Below are 22,429 nucleotides of genomic sequence, written 5' to 3' on the forward strand. Positions count from 1 at the left end.
AAAGGAAAAGGGAAAAGTGGAGAAAGGAAGAAAAGGGGAAAGGAGGAGGAGAAGGAGCAGGAGGAAAGAAAAAGGGGAAAGGAAAAGGGGGAAATAAAAGGGAAAGTGAAAAGGAGGAAAGGAGGAAGGGAAAAGGGGTAAAGGGAAAGGGAAAAGGAAATAAGGAAAAAGAAAAGGAAAAAGGAAATAAGGAAAAGGAAATAAGGAAAAGGAAAATGGAAAAAAGGAGAAAAAGGAAAAAAAGGGAAGAAGGAAAAGGGAATAAGTAAAAGGAAAAAGGAAATAAGGAAAAGGAAAATGGAAAAAAGGAGAAAAAGGAAAAAAGGGAAAAAGGAAAAAAAAGGAAAAGGAAAGAAGGAAAAGGGAAAATGGAAAAAGGAAAAAGGATACCTATCCCGTGCAATAAGAATGTCTGAGTGGTTCTTGGAACCAGATAAACATAATGGGTTTACTTCTTTACATCTATTCTCCCATTCCTGGATGGAGGCCACAGAAACTTCCCATTTGGGATTGCAGGAAAACTCTGCCCAGTTTCCATGCCATGGGGTAATGCATTTAGGTTGTTCCACCCCACATAATTAATCTTTAACAAGAATGTACCCTGTTCTTTTCAAACTTACGAGACAAAGAGAACTGGACACTTACATATTTAGCTTAAGTTCTCTAAAGCAGTTATGAGTGAAGACAGAAATGAGCTCTTTATTCCTCTGTGCTGGCCAAAAGCTCTCCTGTGTTTGGCCTCCCCTCCACTGGGGCAGGCTCTGCAAGGGCTGCTCAGCCCCTAAAGGCAGAAAATTCCTCTTGGCAGCCTCAGCTTCACCTGACTGAAACAGTTTTCCTCACTGCCCAGGCTCTTGCTTCCTCTGCAGCAAAAGTTCATTATTTTTCTGCTGTTAAAAGCAAGGGAATTGTGCTGTGAATGCTTCCTGCTGTGCCTGGGAAGGGGAGATGTGATGGACGTGGAAGCAGAGCAAGTTTGCCTGAAGCTTGGTACAAAGGCTTGTGCACATGCAGAAATCCACACCTGAAATTCATGATTGGGTTAAAGCTGCAGTGGGAAAGCAAAGAGAAATCATTTCTTTGCTGCATGCAATGACACAAGGGAGATTTGTTTTTAAAAAAGGAGACTTTCTACCTTTTTCACTCTTGCTGTTTTGTAATACAGCACCAGCCTTGGGTACAAGGTCAGGGTCCCTCCTCCAAAATAAGGAAATTCATAAGTAGAGGAGGAATCATATTTCTTCAGCCAACTGTGTTCCAACCTGTTCTCAAATGAAAGTTTATATATTTTAAACAGTGTCTGGCTAATATAAGGAACAATGGCTTTTCAGTGATTTTTGTCACACACATGGCACAGGTGTAAGGCTGTTCATTTCTGACATTGTGGTGTTTCTCAAACTGGAAGGAGCATTTTCTTTGCAAAACTTCATGGTAAAATGTAACCTTTCAAGTAAGAGAAGAGTGGTGAGAGTTTCAGTGTCAACCCTGCTTGTGTTGACTAAATCCAGTAGTTCTGAAGTTTCCTAATAAAAAGATAAGTATTAAAATATAATAGTATTACAGTGGAGATATATAGCTGATGAAATATATTCGTCTGTTTGCGTGGCCCTGTAGTTATTTTTTCAACACCCTTGCAGCTTTATGTAGTTCTGGCATTAAATTCCATTTCATGTATTTGAGCAAAGCAGAAGAGACCAGGGCAGGAAAAAACCCCACAATATTTGTGACAAAAATTAAAATATATCAGCTCATTCTAACATTCTACAGTCTGGTGTAAAGAATCAGGTTAATCTCACAGTGGGAGTGATTTGCATCAGTAGCCTGATGTCCTGAGGTGGTGGCCTTCAGGATGTTAATTGGCAGCAGGAAAAAGCCATTTTCACCCAGGAATGCCCAAGAGCAGAGCAAAGCAGCTGATAGCTCCCATGTGAGCTCCCTGTACAAAACCCATGGCCGTATATCAATACCAAAATTCTTGACCTCAACCTCAATGGACCTTTTTTCTTCCCCCACTGTGATAGCATTTTATTTTCTTTCTAGCCTTAAAGGCCTCCTGGGGTTGTTATTAAATAAACCATTCATAATAACTGGGCACTTTTGGCTTTGAAAAAAAACTCTGAAGTTAGACTAAGTCTGAATTTGCTACATACCTTACATTTCTGTGACTGGTTTTCTTAATTTATATTAATTTGGAAGCACAGCATTTTTTTTTCCCTAGACCAGAGAGATTGTGCTGAGCACCAGCTAAAGCTCAGAACTGGAACCCACTGCAGTTTTCCACAACCACCAGATTTGGGATCTGTTCATGTCCTAAATCATGTCATGATTTCCATCTTGTTTGCAGCCTGAAGTACCAGGACTGGCCTAAGGGCTGGTCTGGGCTCAGCAGCTGTAAGAAATGTCAAGTACTGAGGAAAGCAGGATATTCTTTATGGAGAACCAACCTCATCACCAAAACCATCTTCCCTCTGAGCTGGCCTTACTCTCCTCTTGCCATAAAATATGGATCATGAGTTTTACACTCTTTGTTCAGTGCCCTAAAGTCAAAAAGCTGATATATTAAAAGGTCTGTGACAGCAGGCAGATATTGTTGTCCAAGTTGTGAGCAAAAAAAGAATTCTCAGCTTACACTAGATTTTATTTACAGCAGCTTTTTATGGTCCTACACTAAATTTCCTTTATGTTTGTGCTTTGCTAGTTTATTTCCTCATGAATACCTGGCACTGTAATGAATCTCACTGTGCCAGGGTTGTGGGTTTGGCCTCCCAGGCTCCAGCCCTCAGGTGCTGCTCAGGCACAGGTTTTGTGTGCCCTCCCTGCAGGAGAACCAGGGGAGGGTGACAGAGAAAATAGGACAATGCTAAACAGCCAAAGGCAGGCTTTAACTCCATTTAAATTATTTTTAATAGTTTCTATCTTCAAAGGGAGATGAGAGTTGAGCACAATAAGTTTGCAATACAGGCTATAAAATAATTACCTTTTACATCCAATTCTATTGGGAATTTGAAGATCTGGATAAAATCATTAAAAACCCCTGTAGAAAGCAGCTTCCAGATAGAACCTAACTCTTTGTGTGGCTCCCCAAGAACCAAAATCCACCAGCATTCGTGTTCTTGCTTTGAGGTATGTTGGCCTTTTGGTCCAAGAAAAAAAAAAAAAAAAAAAAAAAAAAAAAAACCAGGCATCCCTTTCAAAACCAGACTCTTTAGTTCAAAATAGCTCAAGCAGATCCATAAACTTCACATAAACAAATTTTTTCAAACTGTCAAAACAATCATTTTTTAATCTGGTCATTTGGTCTTCAGCTGGATGTAAGCAATGGGGAATTCGGAGTTGAAACCAACAGGAAATCAACTCCATGCTCTCAAGAGCAGGAGAAATCAGATTCAGCCTAATAATGTCATATTTGTTTCCTCTGTGTGTTGCCGTTCCATCCATACAGACACCAAAAAAACCACATATTTCTAATATCCTCTGTGTGCTAATCTGTTCTGCTCTCTGAAAAGCTGATTTTATAGGACACAGTTTTTATGGGTGCCTGGTACAAAAACCAAAGGTTTGTCAAGAGTAACTCATGGCAGACCAATGTAATTCCTTTGTGACAGGGTTTTGGTTGCACATGCTCCAAGAAATGGTCCCTGAATGATGCAGGTGAAACAAAAAGTTTAAAAAGTTGTCTGAAATTGATGACACAGAAGTAAAGTGTCAAAAAATTTTGGAGTAATTAGGCTAAGAATTGCAGAGAAAGGCAACGGTCCCCAAATTTTTGATAAAAGCTAGAAAGCAGAAATACAAGGGAATAATATGCCCTGGGCCAGATCAGTGTGTTTTTATTGATTAGAAGTAAGCAGCCCCACTGAGAGTTATGGGATACTGGGAGGAAAATATTTCAAGGTTCAATTTCATTTTTAGGGAGATTTATACCTGAGATTGGCAGCCAGTGGCTGGATGATCAGACATCTGAAAGTTCTGAAAGGAAGGAAAATGGAGACTCTGTGAAAATAAGGGCTTCACCAGTTTTTATGGAATTTTAGGAATCCAGCATGGAAAATTTTGCCATTGAGTGTATGAACCTGCCAGGATAAAACTGTACCCTACAGTACTGTAAATGGCAAACCCTACTGTTGCCTCATGTTTGCACTGGCTGCAAGAAAACTCACTTTTCAGTTTTGCCTAAAACTTAAGAAAACCTATTTCTTTACTCTGGCTGTGAAAAGACCTTTTTTTGAGGTTTTGGGGTTGTTTTTTTCCCCATATGGATCAACAGAAATTAGTGATATTCTGTTTCCAACGTGTCAATACCCTTGAAACTGCTAATGGTGGTTGGTGCTGGCTTAATTAACACCCAAAAGTCATTACAGCAGTTAACTTTCTGAGGTTATTTCCTCACCTTGTTGTCCTGGGTAAGTGCTACATTTCCTTGCACTGACAGTGTGTGTGAAGTGCCTGCTTACACTGAATTTTAGGGGTTCATATAAGAGGTACATATAAGACTCTGAAATACAAAAAAGACAAATACACTCCAAAAAAGCCACAGCAAGTGGGGAGGAGTTGTACATTTGCTCATTTGAATGAGAAATCCAAAGAAATGCTGGTGTTCCTGTGGGGAGGATATATAATACACCAATTTTTGCTAGAAATCCCAATTTCCATTTTTCTAAACTGCAGTTGCTTGGTCACAGGTGCATGCATCCCCTCGTTTCTCACTGACAGATTCATTCTCTGCTGAGCTGATGTGTCTTAGGTTCTTCCTATCTCTTTTGGGAGCAGGGAGGTCCTTCCCTGGGGGCAGAACCTATTCCAGAGAACCGTGGCTTTGGGAGAGCAGCCACACCATGATTCCTTAGAATGGAAATTAATATCCCCACTCAGCCTCCGCACGAGCAGGGACTGGAATCACCAAGGTCAAGCTAAGGCTCCTCAGCTCTGCCTTCCCACAAAGTAACCAGATTTCAACCTCCTCCTGAGGCTGGAAGTTTTTGCCTCCCTCCCTTTTTTAAAATGAATTTGTTAAGGTTTGGGAGCTGGTGTTTTGTCTAGTGGCAGAGGATGGGGCTGGAGTCAGAAATCGAGGCTCAGCCTGTGCTTTGGGAACAGCAAGGAGCCTCAGGACAGCTTTTGTCCATCCAGGAACAGATGGGATGGATTATACTCTGACAGGTTTGTGAGGTCCAGGACTGAGGAAGACGCCCTGCCATTAACTAAAGCTCAGCACTGCTAAAGTGTAAAAGAAAGGGGAGATGAATATTGAGCTCTCACTATGAATTTCAGCGAGGTTTGATAAGAAAATGAAGGGGAAATAATCAACAAAATTGCAAGGTAATTCAAAGCTGCACAAAGCACATACCCAGTCCATTTTCCTCAGCAAAATCACCCCTGGCCACCCCCAGCTGCAGGGTGAAATTAATGCTAATCAGTTGCAGGCTTGTACTGCAGATGAACTCCCACAAAAAATCAGCTTCTATGCAGTCTGCTCAAATATAGCCCAAAGCTAATATTACAGTTTAGTGCATATTTATGTTGTAAAAACATTATGTCCCAAAATGTCAAACTCAGATTTGTAACACATTTACATACACAGTTTAGCCCCTTTTGAAAAGTGATTTTGGAAACCTCGTGGAATCAAATCTGTTTAAATAGTTATCAACTAGCTGTTGCTCAGGTTTTAGAAGTATGTAAAGTTATACCTTGATCTTTCCTACTTGCAGGGTGTTTTTTTAATGTATATGCAAATCAAACACATGTACTGGAAAAGGAGTCTGTTGTCTGGGGAAATGTAGTTCTGAAAAAATTAATAAGTATTAGATTTCTAATACAGTTAAAAGGCTTGGATTCCTATTGCATTTGCTAAATTTTTATTATACTCAGTGATATTTCTATCCATTAGCACTGATGAGGAATGAATATTTTTTAACAATATTTTTTCCTTCATCATATATTTTAACAAAGATATGATGAAGGAAAAACAGAGAACCAGAAAAATAGGAAACATTTCAGTGTCCTGTTTATAAAGTTGAATTTAACACATGTTGTGTTATACTACATTCATGCACTGCAGTTCAGAACATCACATAACAGAAAAGCGCTTTAACAAAGGATTTTCAAAAGGAAAGAACTGCAGCAGACTCTAGCTAATTGATGAAGGAGAGCAAAATATTGTTTATTATTACCCTGCCAAGTTTACATTTGCATGCTTTATTTTCTTGGACCAAGTCACTGAGGTTTAGTAATAGCAAAGATTTTGTTAAACAAAAATAACACTTGGACGACAGAAGGGTGAGGGAGAGAAGAGGAAGCAAGGGGACTTTAGGAAATTGGTGGAATAGATACAGAAATGGGTTAGAATGTTCTGAAAGAAGAGTGGCTTCATCACATGTTGACTGCCTTGCCTCACCACTGGGTAATTTCTCTATCCTGTTCTGCCCTGAGGACAAAGAAATTGTTATAGGCAAGAGGATCCAACAGCAGGAAAAAAGTAAAAAGGAAGGTGGATATTTATACCAGTGCAAAGTTTTTTCCTCGTGTGTTATCTTGTCTTCAGTCCCCCTGAGTCCTACAGCACTTGGTTCTACAGAGATGTCTGAGGATAAACATTCTGAGCTGGATCTTCTCTAATGCTATTTTCTTTCAGCTTATTATGAGACTGGGCTAAAGCCAACTGTGAAATTTGGGTCTGGGTTAAGTTTCTAAGCCCTGCCAAAGATTAGGGTGGTCTGATCCAAACTTTTGTTTCAAGTCTCTCTTTTCTGCTTTATCAAACCCACATGGGGAGGTGGTTCTTCAGTGCTTTCTGAAACGTCTTTCACACTCCCAGGAACAATGTTTAATTTCTGATATTTTCCATAAAACAAGCAGCAGAAAAATAATTTTAAAAAAAGTATCAGGTAAGGGTGGTGACTGTGATTACACGTCACTTTTGAAACCATCCTGGAGGTGTCCCCACATTTCCCAGCCCCTCCTGGGTGTCCTCTGTTGTGAGGTCTCTCTGCTGTACATGTCTGGGCAGGGATGAGCACCAGACAGGGCTTGGGGACCAGGCTGTGTCCTTGTCCCCTGGAGGGGACAGAGCATTTGGCAGGGCCATGCTCCTTGCACAGTGACCCTGTCTCAGGATGAGCCATCAGTGCTGTAGGGGCAGAGAGGGAGGGTGGTGTCACACATGGCTTCCCACCAGGGCTGTGCCACCATCTGTGCCAGGGGAAACCTGTCCTCCCTGAGTGGTGGCAAAAGGCCCAAAACCAGCAGAAAAGTCTCCCACACAACTTCACTGACTTAATTTCCCCATAGATGTTCCTGCTTTAAAACCTCAGGGTGCTAAAATTGAGCTAATCCTACCAGATTAGCCTCAAAACGCTGTTGTTACAGCAGAAATTCCCATTCCTGGAATAATGTGAAATTTAAAAATAAATAAAAACAAACAACAACAAAAAACACCAAAAAGCAAACAAAAAGCAGCTGTCTTGAACCTCTCAGGAATTCTTGGCAAGGGCTCATGCAAAGTATGCAATGCTCTTTTATGTCGATCAAAATATTTCATCTTAGTGTCTATCATTCCAAAGACATAATTCATAGAAATTCAGTGATTCATTCAACAATTTCTTATTTCTAAATAGCTGTCAGGGCCTCCCCTACTCCCATTCCACACAAAAAAACCTCCACCAAACCAACCAAGCAACAAACAAAAACACACACCAAAAAAAACCACCAAAACATAAAAAACTACTCCAAAACAAAGCAAAGCAAAGAAACAATCACCCAAACAAACAAAATTAAAATGAGCAAAGAAACATAACCCCAAACAAACAAACAAATTCAAAAATTAAAGCTATTCTAGGGTTTGACTCTTTTTAAAACCAGAAATTGACCTTACAATGGATAAATGGAAATTTTCCATTAAAAACGTGTGGTTGCATAATTCCAGCTAGCTCTGCTCCTCCTTAAGCACTGTGAGAGCAGGGAAGTGAGACCACCTTGGTGACAGCAAGGTTCAGGTGGGAGCAGCATGCAGACCTGGCAGGATTCCCATTGGGAAGGGGATGAGGCCACAGGGAGATGATCCAGCTAGGTAAGGCAGCACAGATTCACAGAATCACAGAATCACAGAATGATCTAGGTTGGAAAAGACCTTTAAGACCATCTAGTCAAACCCAAGACCTAACACCTCCTCATCAAATAAACCATGGCACCCTGTGCCACGTCCAGTCTTTTTTTAAACCAATCCAGGGATGGTGACTCAACCACCTGCCTGGGCAGGCCATTCCAGTGCCCAATCCTCTTTCAGTGAAGAATTTCTTTGTAACATCTAACCCAAACTTTCCTTGGCACAGCTGAAGAGGTGAGGCAGCAGCCCTAACCTCTTCCCAAAACCAGTGCTGCTGCACTGATGGGAAGTTTTTCCCCAAAACCAGCGCTGCCATGCATCACAGCTCCAACCTTTACTGCCCCTTTATTCCTCCTCCTGCTGGCTGCCCAACCTGTTCCCCTTCTCCCTGCTGTCTCAGTGGCTGGTAACCCTCCTCTCTCCCTGCTCCAGGTGTGGTGTTCCCCTACTCCCCGCGGCTGGGGCGGTACAACCTGAACTTCCACGAGGCGCAGCGGGCGTGCGCGGAGCAGGACTCGGTGATGGCCTCCTTCGACCAGCTCTACGACGCCTGGAGGTCGGGGCTGGACTGGTGCAACGCCGGCTGGCTCAGCGATGGCTCCGTGCAGTACCCCATCACCAAGCCCAGGGAGCCCTGTGGGGGCAGGAACACCGTGCCCGGAGTCAGGAATTACGGGTTCTGGGACAAGGACAAGAGCCGCTACGACGTCTTCTGCTTCACGTCCAACTTCAATGGTGAGAGCGTTTCCTTTGCCCTTCCCCTGTAAATATCTGTGTTTAGGCAAGGTGCTCCAGAGGCAGAAAGGGGTGTTGGGTTTGTCAAAGCTCATGTTAGCCCTGGAAGATGGTAGGAATTAAATAATCAAGGTAATAACATCATTGTGGAAGTTTCAAGGGTTCGCACGCGGAGTAAAGTTGTGTTTGCCACATGGCCACGTAGGTAGTTTTTACAACTCAAGGCTTCCTCTGGATTTTCTAATATCTCTCCTTTATTAAAAGGGGAGATTAAAGTTTATACATACCCCATTAAAATTTATAAACACCCTTTTAATGCTGGCATGTAACCAGTTTAATTCGGTTAAAGTGATGAAGGAACCTGCAGTTCATTAATTAAGGTTTCCTGTTGAAGTCAATAATTCTGCTCCTATTGGTTAAATGTATAATCAAAACAAAATTTTGATCATCACTGCACCTATTCTGCAGTATCAAGAAGCTCCTGCTCATGTACCAAGTCTAATATGACTAATAGTTCTTTATCAGCAGACCTATTTCTAGATTTATTCATAATTCAGATTTTTAATCTTAGTATGCTGCCAAGCCACTCATCACTTTTGCTCTGAGGTTGGACTTCTGTAAACCTTTAGCAACTGCAAGCTTTTTTTTTTCTATTAGTTGATAATAATTTTTTAGGTATGAAATGAAATTAAATGACCCAATCTCAGCTTGCTATCATTTCATGGTTTTTCTAGTGTTAGGAAAAGATTTAGAAAGCATTGCTGGGAATGAAAAATCCTGTACAGCATCCTACTTGTGCATAATTCCTACACAACTCTGCAGAGGTTTGGCTTGCAGCCCACTCAGACCATGGAGCATGGCCTTTTTATATTTATGCACAGATTGCTTAGCCACAGTGAAGCAGTTTTGTCCTACAGCACAGCAAAAAATAAACATAAGCCTTGGTTTCAGAAGATGTGCTCCAGTGCTAAGTCTGCGCCACCCTCCACGGAAAAAGACCCATCCAAAAAAAAAAAAAAAAAAGAAAAAAGAACAAAAACGAACAAAAAAACCCTACCTCCCAAAACAAAGAAAAAAAAACACACACAAAAAAAGGAAAACCACCAAAAACATCCACCACAAAACAAAAAAAAAATACACAGAAGAATAAAATCCCCACAAAAAAAAGAAATATAACAGGAAAACCCAAACAAATCCTCAAGCCAACAGTATTACATTAGGTTCAAAGTGATCTGAAACAAAAGTTTGACTGATTTTTTATCATACTGCTTCATCCCATTAAATGCTGGCTCAATTCTTCTTGCTTCATTTATCCAAGGTGGAATCCTGTATGAACTCATCTCCTCTATGCAGATTTAACCCTGTGCTACAGAAATATCACCAAGGTCTTAAATAATCAAACAAAAATAATTAAAATGTGATAGCTGCACTTTTTTCCTAATGCTTGCAGAGTGAAACCCTGTGAATACTGCTCAGTGATCACCACCCTTTTACACACCAGGAGCTGAGCAGCATCTTTTAAGGAACAAAAAGCATAATTTCTGGGGAAAAGAAGGAATAATTAGTACTGGCTAAGATAAATATTAGAAAAAGAGAGAGAGAAAGTAGATAGATAGATAGATAGACAGATAGATAGATAGATAGATAGATAGATAGATAGATAGATAGATAGATAGATAGATAGATAGATAGATAGATAGATAGATAGATAGATAGATAGATAGATAGATAGATAGATAGATAGATAGATAGATAGATAGATAGATAGATAGATGAATAATTAGTACTGGCTAAGATAAATATTAGAAAAAGAGAGAGAGAAAGTAGATAGATAGATAGATAGATAGACAGATAGATAGATAGATAGATGATTAGATTTGATTAGATTATATATAGATATGTAGGTATATAGATATATAGATGATATATAGATATAGACATAGATTAGATATAGATAGATATAAATGATATAGATATAGATATAGATATAGATATAGATATAGATATAGATATAGATATAGATATAGATATAGATATAGATATAGATATAGATATAGATATAGATATAGATATAGATATAGATAGATATAGATAGATATATATTAGATATAGACATAGATATATATTAGATATAGAGATATATTAGATATAGATACAGCTATATAGATATAGATAGATATTCCCCACAATTCAATGTCAAATGTCTTTCATGACATCAGCTGAAAAATCCAGATTTCTGCTTCTCTCAGCTTCCACTCCCTTAATTCACCAGATTGCATTTTCCTCACATGTCCCTGCTGTGTTCTCCAGTACTCCTTGTCCCAAGCTCACCTCCATAACCACAATCAACCCAGCCACTCTGCCAGTTTTCCCTGTTTTCAGCACAGCATTTTGGATAAAGGTGTTTAATGGCATATGTTAGCTCTCTCACTGCAGAGGGAAAAGGTTGTAATGACCCATTTTGCCACCAGGCTGGGACTGGCAGTTGCCAAAGATAGTGGCTGCAGACAAAAAACCCAAAAAACCAAAAAAAACCCCAAATCAACAACAGCAAAACCAGACAACAAAAACCCAAACAAAACAACAACAACAACAACAAAAAAAAAAACACAAAACAAAATAAATCAAAACAAAAACACAAAAAAAATCCAGAAAAAATATTTTTAATCCATACACAGAAATAAATAAATAAATAAATAAATAAATAAATTAAATAGAACCACAAAAAACCCCACCAGAAACAAAACAAAACCAAAAAAAAAAAAAAAAACCCCAAAAAAAAACCCCCCAAAAAATCTATTAATGCAAGACCAATTATTGATTCTCTCAGCTCAGGAAGAGCCAAGGAAAATGAGGTTGTTGGGCCACAGTGCATTCCCAGTGGCTGCTGGAGTCTCCTGATATTAGGAAACAGAGGAGCCTTCAACTTCATGTAATGGAGATTGGAAAATTCCAAGGGCCACAGGAGCAGGCAAGGATAAGGAGAATTTAAAAAAAAAAAAAAAAGTTGTGGGAGCTTCTATAAAAAAAGAGTGAGTTCTAGATACCTTCTAAATAGTTTCTCTGTAGGGAAAAAAAAATCCCCAAATACATTATGATCTCAGAGATTATTTTACAAAAGGTTCCATTTCAAATAATTCATCTGTAAAAGCAAAAAATTCTTGGCCTGAAATACGTGCAAGGCTTGTTGTTTACCTGAAGAAGAAAGGTAAAAGCCATGGTATTTAGCCATTTGGGTAAAAAAAATGAAACTTTAATCATCAATGCAGTGAATTCAAATCCAGGTTTATCATTTTCCCTGTGGAATTATTGGATCCCAAATGTGATGACCTGCATAGACAAAAAATACTGGTTAAAAATGAAGGCATTACACCATTAGTAAAAAAAATTTACATGCTTTTCTGTAACCTGCACAAGGAAATAGCTTGAGTAAACCTGCAATAATAAATAATCTTGGTTTGTTTTTTTTTAATTACCCTCCATGGTGCCTTTTCACAGACTGAGGCAAATACAACACACATTTTGTTCTGCTTGTGCAGGTGATTTATACATTTACACTCAAATCTTTCTGTTGGTTCATACAAGATTTCTTCATGTTTTGTATCCAATAACATGAAATAATTTCATACCCTTTATATCTAATTGTACCAGTTTATAAAGTTATATATATAGTGATGTGTTTCATAAAACAAAGCAAAGAGTAACACCAGCCTGATGCTGTCTTTGAAATCCATCAAAATATTTTGAAATAACAAAACATTTTCTGCCTGCGGTGGTTGGCAATATGTTTCCCAATCTGTTTTTACATTCCTTGCGCTGATAAAGGCCATTGAAAATGAAATGTACACAAGTGGGGAGGGTCTAACTTAAACCTGAAAATTCCACATTGGAATTTCCTGGTGTCTGAGGGCTCAGCTTTGCTCTCTCACAGCCAATTTCTCCTCCACTTGTCCTGCCCAGAGGAAGCCACTTTAGTCCATGTCATCTTTAGAAAAGCTGAGGGTTCCTGCCCTGTGTGTTGGCACAACCTGACTCCATCCAAAGGTTTTCCAGGGCTGCAGATCATCCCAATTTCTCTCCTTTCCTTGTCCCAAGGAATGGGGATGCTCCTCCCCCATGCCATCTCTCCAGAAAACCAATTTGGGGAGATAAATCCTTTTGTTACAATCTTCCCCACTGAGCCTAATAGCCATAAACCAAGGAATGTATAATGGAAGAGCTGAGTGGTTATTCTCTATTTATTTTCAAAGGTCTTCTGAAGGACAACAGTTCTTTTTTTTTTTTTTTAAGGAAAATCCCTGAGGATCTTTCACACTGAAAAGTGCTAAAAGAATAAATGTAAATGTATTTATCAGGTCCTCTATAATTCAAACTTCTTGAAGAAAATAAAACATATCCAAGTACTGCTTGCATCAAACTTTCCCCCATTAACATGCATCTTGTTAAATACTTTGCCCACAGAACCCATAGTGCATAATTGATCTTTCATCAGCTCTAGGAGAATCAAGTAAAAATCTTGTTGTAACAAAGTTAAGAACACGAAGAACAAATTTTTGAGAGCATGTTAAAACCACAGCTGTGAGCCACCTGTTTATTACAGCAGTGACTGAGAACAAGCACGCCACCTCTGCCATTTAAATGGGAGAAAGCTGTGGAAAGTCCTGTCTGCATAATGCTGACTGTTCATTTGACTATTTCAGAGTGTTTTATCACTGGAAACATGCAGCAACTGCTCCAAAAAGAGAAACTCAACCCAAAATAAAATCACACACCCTTTATTAGCAGTGGGTGCTTCTGACTCACTGGAGTCATTACTGGTATTGGTGTGTAAAAATTTTTTTTCTCATAAATTTAATTAAAAATTAGTTATATGAGAGGATCACTGGATGTCAAAATATTTACCAGGTCCTAAATATCTCTCTCTTTTTTTTTATTTTTAAATAAGAGAAGCTTACTAATAAACCTCTCAATTGAGCACTAAGCTTGAAGAAATCTCCAAGTGTGATTCATCCCTCAAACTTCCACAGTCACGAGGGTGTGGGGTGTGTAGGTCAGTGGCTGGAGTTTTCCTCTTTCAGCTGTTCTGTTACACACAAAATCTTAAAATAGCTGTTATAGATCTGTTATTGATCTGCCCCATGGAGTCAAATCAGGCAGGATCCTCTGCAGAAGTCACCCAACCACCAGAGATTAATGAGAAAGAGACAGTAAATTCCTCCCTCTCCTTCCACATCAATTAACAAATTCTGAGACTGAACAGTTAGGAACCCTTCCCAACTATTACCAGGGAGAAAAACTGCAAATCTGTACAGAGTTTATTAATGGAATTTTATGTAATCACACATTCTGCATGCACATTGCAGCCCTGTGGGGTTTACTATAAAATTTCTCTTGTTTGAGGGAAGAGCAGAGTATAGGAGCTTTTATTATTGATGTCACATGTCAAAAGCCTGCCTTTACTGTAAATCCCTAGGAAATTACACTCCACTGGCATATGGCTTTGAGAGGAACTCATAAACTAGGTGAAGTTTACCCACTATCAGTCCAAATCCCTGTTCCCCTAAATCAGAAATCCTGTTTGCTTTGGGGAAACCTCTTAAGAGTGTATCAGTAACAGGATTTCATTTAGCAAACATTCCCTTTAGCAGCATGTTGTAAAAACTCTCAACTTGCAGAAACAGTTTTAAAAAGTGCTCTACAAAGGGATGTTTACCTGTTCTCAATAGCTTTCCATGGAAATTCTGTAGGTACTGTCTCTGACATCAGTGAAATTTTTAAAAAGTTTCTTTTCAGCCACAGCTGCACTGCAAATGCCCTTTTTTTAACTGTTCTTGTCTTGATATACAATTTCCAACCTTTAGACAGGGTTAATTCAATTACCTTTATATTGTGATCTGACCTGATTTTCCTTCATTTAGAAAAAAAATCCTGTTTGTTTTTTGCAGGAATCTGAAGCTGACATAACCCTTACCTTTCTCACCACATTTTCTTCACCAAGAAAGTAATCTCATACTAGGCATAGTTCTGTGTGTCTACTTGATTTTTGTGAGGCAGCAAGTGGATATTGTTTTGGAGTACATTTTAATTAAGCAGTCAAGAGTGTGCTCTGGAATTAGAAAGTGCCCAGAAGATTAAAATACTTCCTTTTTTTCAGCTAACTCTCCTCTTCAGGAGGAGGCAGATTGAAAAGTTGTGAATTTATTTGGAAATTAGTGAATGCCTTCAAAGAAACACGATTCTTCTGCAGTCCACTTGGCTGTCAAAGCAGTGATGATAAATAACCCCAAGTATAATGAATGAAATGCTCACAATGAATGTTTATTGCCTTGATAAATGGAATCAATATTAATATTATTGCTGTGTATGGATTAGTAGGGGAGACTTTGCTTTTTGGGCTTTGTTTTCTGGCATCTATTTTCATTACCTTGAGACAGGGAACATTTTTCTCAGCAGCACTATCAGCTCAGTCTCATGTTGTGGTGAGGATATACCCTTTGATGCCTAAAGAGAAACAGAGCTGCAGAACTGCTGCTGAAGACTTAAAACAGACATAATTTTGCTCCACCACAGGCTCAAACTCTTCTCTTCAGAATCTGTTTGATACCTTGGCCTTCTCACCAAAACAAAAAAACAAAACAACAAAAAAAAAACCCCACCAAAAAAAACCAACATGACAAACAAAAAAAAATTTTTTTTGCTTGTATTTCTTCAGAAGCAAGGTCACCACCTTGTCAGAGAGCAAAATAGCATGCATTACCTGCAGCTGCCCTCTCCTAAAATGCTAACACTGAATATGACTTCAGATGCAGGTGCCATCTTTTGATATTAGAAGAAATAAATGTAGCATTGCCTTTTTTTATTCTTTTGGTAGGTTTTCTTGGGTTTTTGTTTTGGTTTTTTTTTGTTGTTGTTGCTGGTTTTTTTGTCATGTGGGGTTTTTTTTGTTCAAATAGTCTGTTTTCTGTAGCTGGACTCCAACACGACAAACAAACAAAAAAATTTTTTTTTTTGCTTGTATTTCTTCAGAAGCAAGGTCACCACCTTGTCAGAGAGCAAAATAGCATGCATTACCTGCAGCTGCCCTCTCCTAAAATGCTAACACTGAATATGACTTCAGGTGCAGGTGCCATCTTTTGATATTAGAAGAAATAAATGTAGCATTGCCTTTTTTTATTCTTTTGGTAGGTTTTCTTGGGTTTTTGTTTTGGTTTTTTTTTGTTGTTGTTGTTGCTGGTTTTTTTGTCATGTGGGGTTTTTTTTGTTCAAATAGTCTGTTTTCTGTAGCTGGACTGTTTTTTGTTTGTTGTTTTGTTTTTTTTCCTCCTGACACTTATCAACTCAACATACAAAAAAAAATCACAATATTTTTAATAACACTGTATCCAACTGGCACAGACCCACATGACCACTGTTTCACATGATCCTTCAACAGAACATCTCCATTTCTCCTCGAAAGTCAGTGTTGTGGTATTGTTGCCTGAAATCAAACCAGAAAAAAAAAACCTTGCCACAGTATTAAAATGGTAACATAAAATAGATGTTCTTTATTGGAAGCTTCCAGGTATATCCATAGTCATGGGCTATGGGCACAATGGTGTTGAATTTCCACAGTTCTTAGAAGGTTAATTAATTAGGATATCTAAGAGGTACATCCAATAGGAAATTTGGGTTGGTGCAAGGGCTTCTATGCCCCAATTCCTGTTATGTTTTGTTTTAGGTCCTTACTTGAAAATAAGACCAAACAGTGTTTCAGGAATGTGTTGGAGGTTCAGCTTATTACTCTGAAATCTAAGAGAAAGAGTAGGAAAAATACCAGGAGCTATAAAACTGGTATACAGAGCTGTGGATGTACGAAAAGTGTATGAAAAATACATAAAAAGCAAAAATCTTTAGGCAACACCGCTGAGGTCACAGAATCACCTGAAGGTGGCTGTGGTTGGGTGGGGTTAGGCTCTTTCTCCAGGCAGCACTGACAGAACCAGAGGACACAGTCTCAAGCTTCTCCAACGGAAATTTAGGTTGGGTATTAGGAAAAAGTTTTTTTACAGAAAGGGAACTATAAAGTTCTGTACAGAAAGGGAAAGTTCTGGAATGGCTGCCCGGGGAGGCGGTGCAGTCACCCTCCTTGGGTGTGTTTAACTAAGCCTGGATGTGGCACTGGGTGCCAGGGTTGAGTTGAGGTGTTGGGGCTGGGTTGAACTCGATGATCTTGAAAGTCTCTTCCAATCTGGTCATTCTGTGAATTCTGTGAATTCTGTGATCACAGGATTTAAGACTAGAAAACACCGCTTAGAAAACACCTCCGCACCGCTAACACCTCCACCTTCCTCCTCCCCTTTCCAGGTCGCTTCTACTACCTGATCCACCCCACAGAAAGGGAACGATAAAGTTCTGTACAGAAAGGGAAAGTTCTGGAATGGCTGCCTGGGGAGGCGGTGGAGTCACCATCCCTGGGTGTGTTTAACAAAGCCTGGATGTGGCACTGGGTGCCAGGGTTGAGTTGAGCTGTTGGGGCTGGGTTGGACTCGATGACCTTGAGGGTCTCTTCCAACCTGGTCATTCTGTGAATTCTGTGAATTCTGTGATCACAGGATTTAAGACTAGAAAACACCGCTGACGCCCAACCTCCGCACCGCTAACACCTCCACCTTCCTCCTCCCCTTTCCAGGTCGCTTCTACTACCTGATCCACCCCACCAAGCTGACCTACGACGAGGCCGTGCAGGCGTGCCTGAAGGACGGCTCCCAGATCGCCAAGGTGGGGCAGATCTTCGCGGCCTGGAAGCTGCTGGGCTACGACCGCTGCGACGCGGGCTGGCTGGCGGACGGCAGCGTGCGCTACCCCATCTCCCGGCCGCGGAAGCGCTGCAGCCCCAGCGAGGCCGCCGTGCGCTTCGTCGGCTTCCCCGACAAGAAGCACAAGCTGTACGGTGTCTACTGCTTCAGGGCCTACAACTGAGAGGGTGTACCTAGAGCGTGAAAGTTGTTGTTGGGGGGTTTTTTTGGTGTTTTTTGTTAAACGTGTGAAAAATGTCTTTTTTTGGGTTTTTTTGGTTTTTTTTTTTTTTGGTATGAACTCATGCAAGCTACCAAAACTGTGATAAACCTCTTTTACTTACTGTAAAGAGTAATTTTCGTAGACACTTCCTCCCCCAGACCCATTGGTTTGGTTTTGTTTTGTTTTAGTGTTTTGCCTTTTTTTTTTTTTTTTTTTTTGTGAAAATATCATTCCATAGATATTTTAAATTAATATAATTTAATGGGAGCTCTAGGTAAGAAACTTTTAGATTCAAATTCTTTAAGCTATGTCATCCCAAAAAATTTATCATTTTTGTGAATGGGGCATGCAATAGAGCTTGACAATTGCTAGGGCACAATTATGGAGTGTAAGGCTACTCAAAGCAGAAGCTTTTAAAAGCACAGATTTTACATATTTGTACCAGTTTGAGAAACACTGCAAATTGATTATGACAGGAATTTTAAAATAAAACAATCTTTTTGTTAAAGGGGATCAGTGAGGTTTCGCAAAGAAATCTCACAACAATATATGTTAGCAAATAACTGTTTTCACTGGTTCACATGGGAACAACAGAGAGTTTAATAAAAGCAGCTAAAACGGTCCTCAAAAATAGGACTAGTTTTACAGTTTCAAACCTTGCCTTTCTGAAAAATAAGCTCATGGTCCCATGCATAGGAAGAAGCACAATTAGTTCTCCTGAACATTTCAATTGTGTTTTTGTTGTGTATAAATCATTGAGTGAATAAGTAACTAATGAGAAAACTGTTCTTTTCTTCTTCTCTCCAATTAAAGATGCCTGAGAAGTGTTGTATTACCTTTGAGTAGCTTTACTGAGCTATTTTTAAACTCTTAAAGGCCATTTGCTAAGCAGCATAATAGCATCTACTCAGGGCAGTTGTATAAATGAACTGCTGGACAGAGAAATTGTAAACTTTAGCAGCTTGATTTTACATTAGCTTTTGAAATGTTATTGTCTTAATTAAAGAACATTACAGTATTTAATATTTCTTAGCTATTTACACATCACAAGAAAAAAAATTAGAAAAAAATATTTAAAATGGTGAAGTCTTAAACAAAGACTATTAGGCAAATTCTGAAACCAGCCATTAAGTTTTAGAAGAGAAAAACAGAAAAAAAAATTCATTTCCTTACATGTTATTTGTATCTAAAAAGTGCATCTGTTTTTTAAACTATCAGTGAAATAACATAGTATCGCTAGCCCTGAAATATTTAGTTAGTCCTCCTTAGAGTTAAGAGAAAATAAAGCTATTGAAATACTTATTTTCACTAAATCTGCAGTGGTCTAGGTGGAAGATGTTTACCTAAATCTGCCAGTGTCAGAGACAAACACGCACTGTGCATGGTGCCTAGGATTTTCAGAGCTGCCTAAAGCACTAGGTCCTCCCTAAGTACCAGTTTGAGGGAATTTGGGATTTCTAATGCAAACTCACTTTGGATGCAGCAATTCTTGGTGCTCATCTTCAGCTACCTTAATGAAACCAGTTTTTCAGAGAGCAGGTGCTCAAGGCTTTCTGAAAATTTACTCCACTCATGGTGTCTCAAGCTGGATATCCAAAAAAAAAAAAAAAATGAAAGGCAGAGAGGCCACTGATTAAAAATATCTTGGTCTCGGGTAATCTCTTCAGCATTTTTTGATGTTCTCTATCCAGTATTGGTTCTACCACTTAAAAATGGAGAACTCTTTTTCCTATTCCACGCTTGCTGACTACGAAGAACTCAGAGGACCAACATTTGTATTTACGCAAAGTTTTATAGCTGCCCACTGTTTCCATAATTTAAACGAGGTATAGTGGTATTTATCCAACTAGGACACAACCTGTATGCTTTCATGGATCGTTTGGTGTAGCTATTTTCTCGTGGACGTGAGTAAATAAATCTCTTTCCCAGAGTGGTTGTGGTCCTGTTTTAAGGTTCTGTGAGCAAACAAGGGACAAGATATGGAAAGGGGCTGTAGAGTAAGGTGTATTTTAATGGAGTTCATTCCCACTGAACTCAGAGGCAAATTTCCATCCTTCTGGGGATATTTGCGTCCTCTGTGGATATCTGTTCATATTTTACAGATGGAGCGATCTCAGTGCCAAACCCCCTCCTTTTTTTTAATCCACCAGGAATTGGATTTTTTCAAAATGGTATCCCTTAGCTATTAACGGAGACACTACAGGTCGAGTCCCTGAAACCATGCAACCTTTTCTGAACAGCCATTTTTTTAAAATCGGTGCCCATTTCACACATTTTCTCAGGCCATTCAGAGCCTTCTCTGAAACCTTTGGAGAAAAAAAATGGAAATGGAAGTAGAAATGTTAAATACCCAACCAGGAAAAGGAGTGGGGTATGCAAGAGTGGACCATGATCAAGAGGAATAAGTCATTCCTCCATCCAATCTTCAGAAAATTTGAAAAATGCAAAGTGTTCTGCAGTTTTTCTTCTGAAGTTTGGACAGGGAGGTTGTGGGGTGGGAAAAGCTGTAGAGAATATCCAAGTAAATACCACAGCTAGATCCAGAGTTGCTGTAAAGAGGGGAGCCTTACGTGGCTGGCTCTACCCTCCCCAAAGATCTGCTACATCTGGAGGAGGCTGAATGTTTTTCTTATTGCACAGAGGTGAAGAGACCCTCATGAATTTTTTTTTTGTACCTCTCCAAAGAAACCCCCAGGGTTTCACCCAGACACATCTTTTCTTTTTTTAGTTTTTCTTTCGTTTTGGTTTGGTGGTTTTTTTTTGCAGGAATGGGGATTATATTTTGCCTGCATTAAAAAAAAAAAAAAAATGTACACATCCAACCCACTCGTGGGGCTGGCTGAAGTGCCCTCACTGCTAGACCAAAGGCACTGCGAGAAAGGCCAAGCTCAGCCTTTCACCAACTTTGCAATGAGATGGCTGGTCAGGTCCTAAATCACAGCAATCTCAGGCTTGCTCTTATTTTTGCCTTCTGTGTCCAAATCTTCCCCGGGCCACCCACGGTCCGGGCGTAGCATCCCCCGACCCTCCCCTGCTTCCAGCACCCCCCAAAATCCCAGCACAACCCCAGGACGGTGGCTGAGCAGGCTCTGCACCACCCACCCAGGGGACTCCCCCTGTCTTGGCAGCACGAGGAGGGCAACGAGGGGTCAGGGTGTCCAGAGGGATGCCGAGCTGGCGCGAGTGGCCGAATTTTACCAAAACCACGGGGTTTTGCCGCCTGTGAGTTCGCGCGGGAGACGCCGCTTGCTTGGGGTCGTAATTTCACGTGTGGAATCACAGGGTGTGGCCTCACACCCGCCCTGTTGCCCACCAGGAGCTCGGTAGTCCAGTTTGGGATCAGGCTAGATTTAGGTCTGTGTACCAAAGTACAATGTCACATGCTATTGGAACAGCTAATCTGATAGTCTGGTGAAAATGCGTTTGTACGGAACAAAAAAAAAAAAGTGTGTAAAAAAAAAATTAGTTCTAGTGTAAAGAGGTATAAAAACCATATGAAATGTGTATGATTACCTGAGAACTGGGCACAAATAGACAAAAAGACACGAATTGTATTTATTTTTACAGCTAATGACTCCATCTCCTTTTGTAATGTCGAATGTCAGGATGTTTTCGTATTTTCAACTAAGCTAGCTAGGTGCTTGAATAAAAACTTTGAAAATCAGCTTAATAACTGGATTAAAGCCTGTGCTATTTTCTGTTCATGAGAGAATATTGTTAGCGTCGTGTTCTCTGTCATTATCTTCTATTTCACAATGAATTTCAAAATTTTAATGCCCATGAATTAACAACAATTAAATCACGTTGTTCTTTCCAATATCATGATTTCTCCTTATTGACTGACCATTCTTCTACTTCTGCCTCAGAAAACATAAACAGGGAAAATCAAAATATGAAAATACTTACTTTGCCATACTAAACAAAATGGTTATGAAACTAAGGGGTGGGAGGGGAAAGACTACTCTGTGAACATGATTCACAACGAAAATAAAGAGAACTGTATTCCAAATCCTTTGGTTTATGCTTCTTTGAAGCATTTTTAAAGTAAAAGTGTAAGTACCGATTTCTTCTTTATGTTTTCTGCCATCTTCTAAAATAAAGTAAACCATAAATAAAAAGGTGCTTTTAAAATTATTTTCATAGTTATGGTTGATATGACACTGCACATCCATCTCTAGAAATTGGATGTAGAACAGTGTTTTGCGCATGAGAAAATTTATTAAATTATTTATATAAATCCTCCAGCCTTAGAAATTGAAGCCCAACAAAAATCTCTCTTTGTAAAGTGCGACAAGAAAAATTTCCAGCATCAAGCAAGAATTAATTATTCAAAGCAGTTGGCCAGCTTTTCAGCTTCTGTAATCACACCATTTCTGCATTCTCTTATTGATCTTTGCCAGAAAGTTAATCCTGAAACTTGCCTGCACTGCACCATTTTGCTGGGAAACACTAATATTTCATATGATTTTAGTACTTTGGGCATGTTTAGAAACAGGACAAAAAGAGCTTGGGAAAATTTGTCACTCAGAACAAGGGAAATCTATGTTGTCATTAATACACATTTCAGACTAATATCCTTTACTTTCTAACAATTGA

The 22,429-nt window shown here is 39.4% G+C and overlaps 1 protein-coding gene across 2 annotated transcripts in view; it reads left to right on the plus strand.

Annotated features, from left to right (window-relative positions):
* Window positions 1-17,794, plus strand: part of HAPLN1 (hyaluronan and proteoglycan link protein 1) — a 31,662-nt gene extending 13,868 nt beyond the window's left edge. For both annotated transcript variants that reach the window (XM_039696357.1, XM_039696356.1), the window contains exons 4-5: window positions 8,534-8,836; window positions 17,505-17,794. In XM_039696357.1, coding sequence (XP_039552291.1) covers window positions 8,534-8,836; window positions 17,505-17,794 — 593 coding nt within the window. The remainder of the gene's footprint in view (window positions 1-8,533; window positions 8,837-17,504) is intronic.
* Window positions 17,795-22,429: the final 4,635 nt, after the last annotated feature.

The sequence above is a fragment of the Passer montanus genome, unplaced genomic scaffold (genome assembly GCF_014805655.1).
Source record: "Passer montanus isolate IOZ18808 unplaced genomic scaffold, ASM1480565v1 scaffold97, whole genome shotgun sequence".
Lineage (NCBI taxonomy): Eukaryota > Metazoa > Chordata > Aves > Passeriformes > Passeridae > Passer > Passer montanus.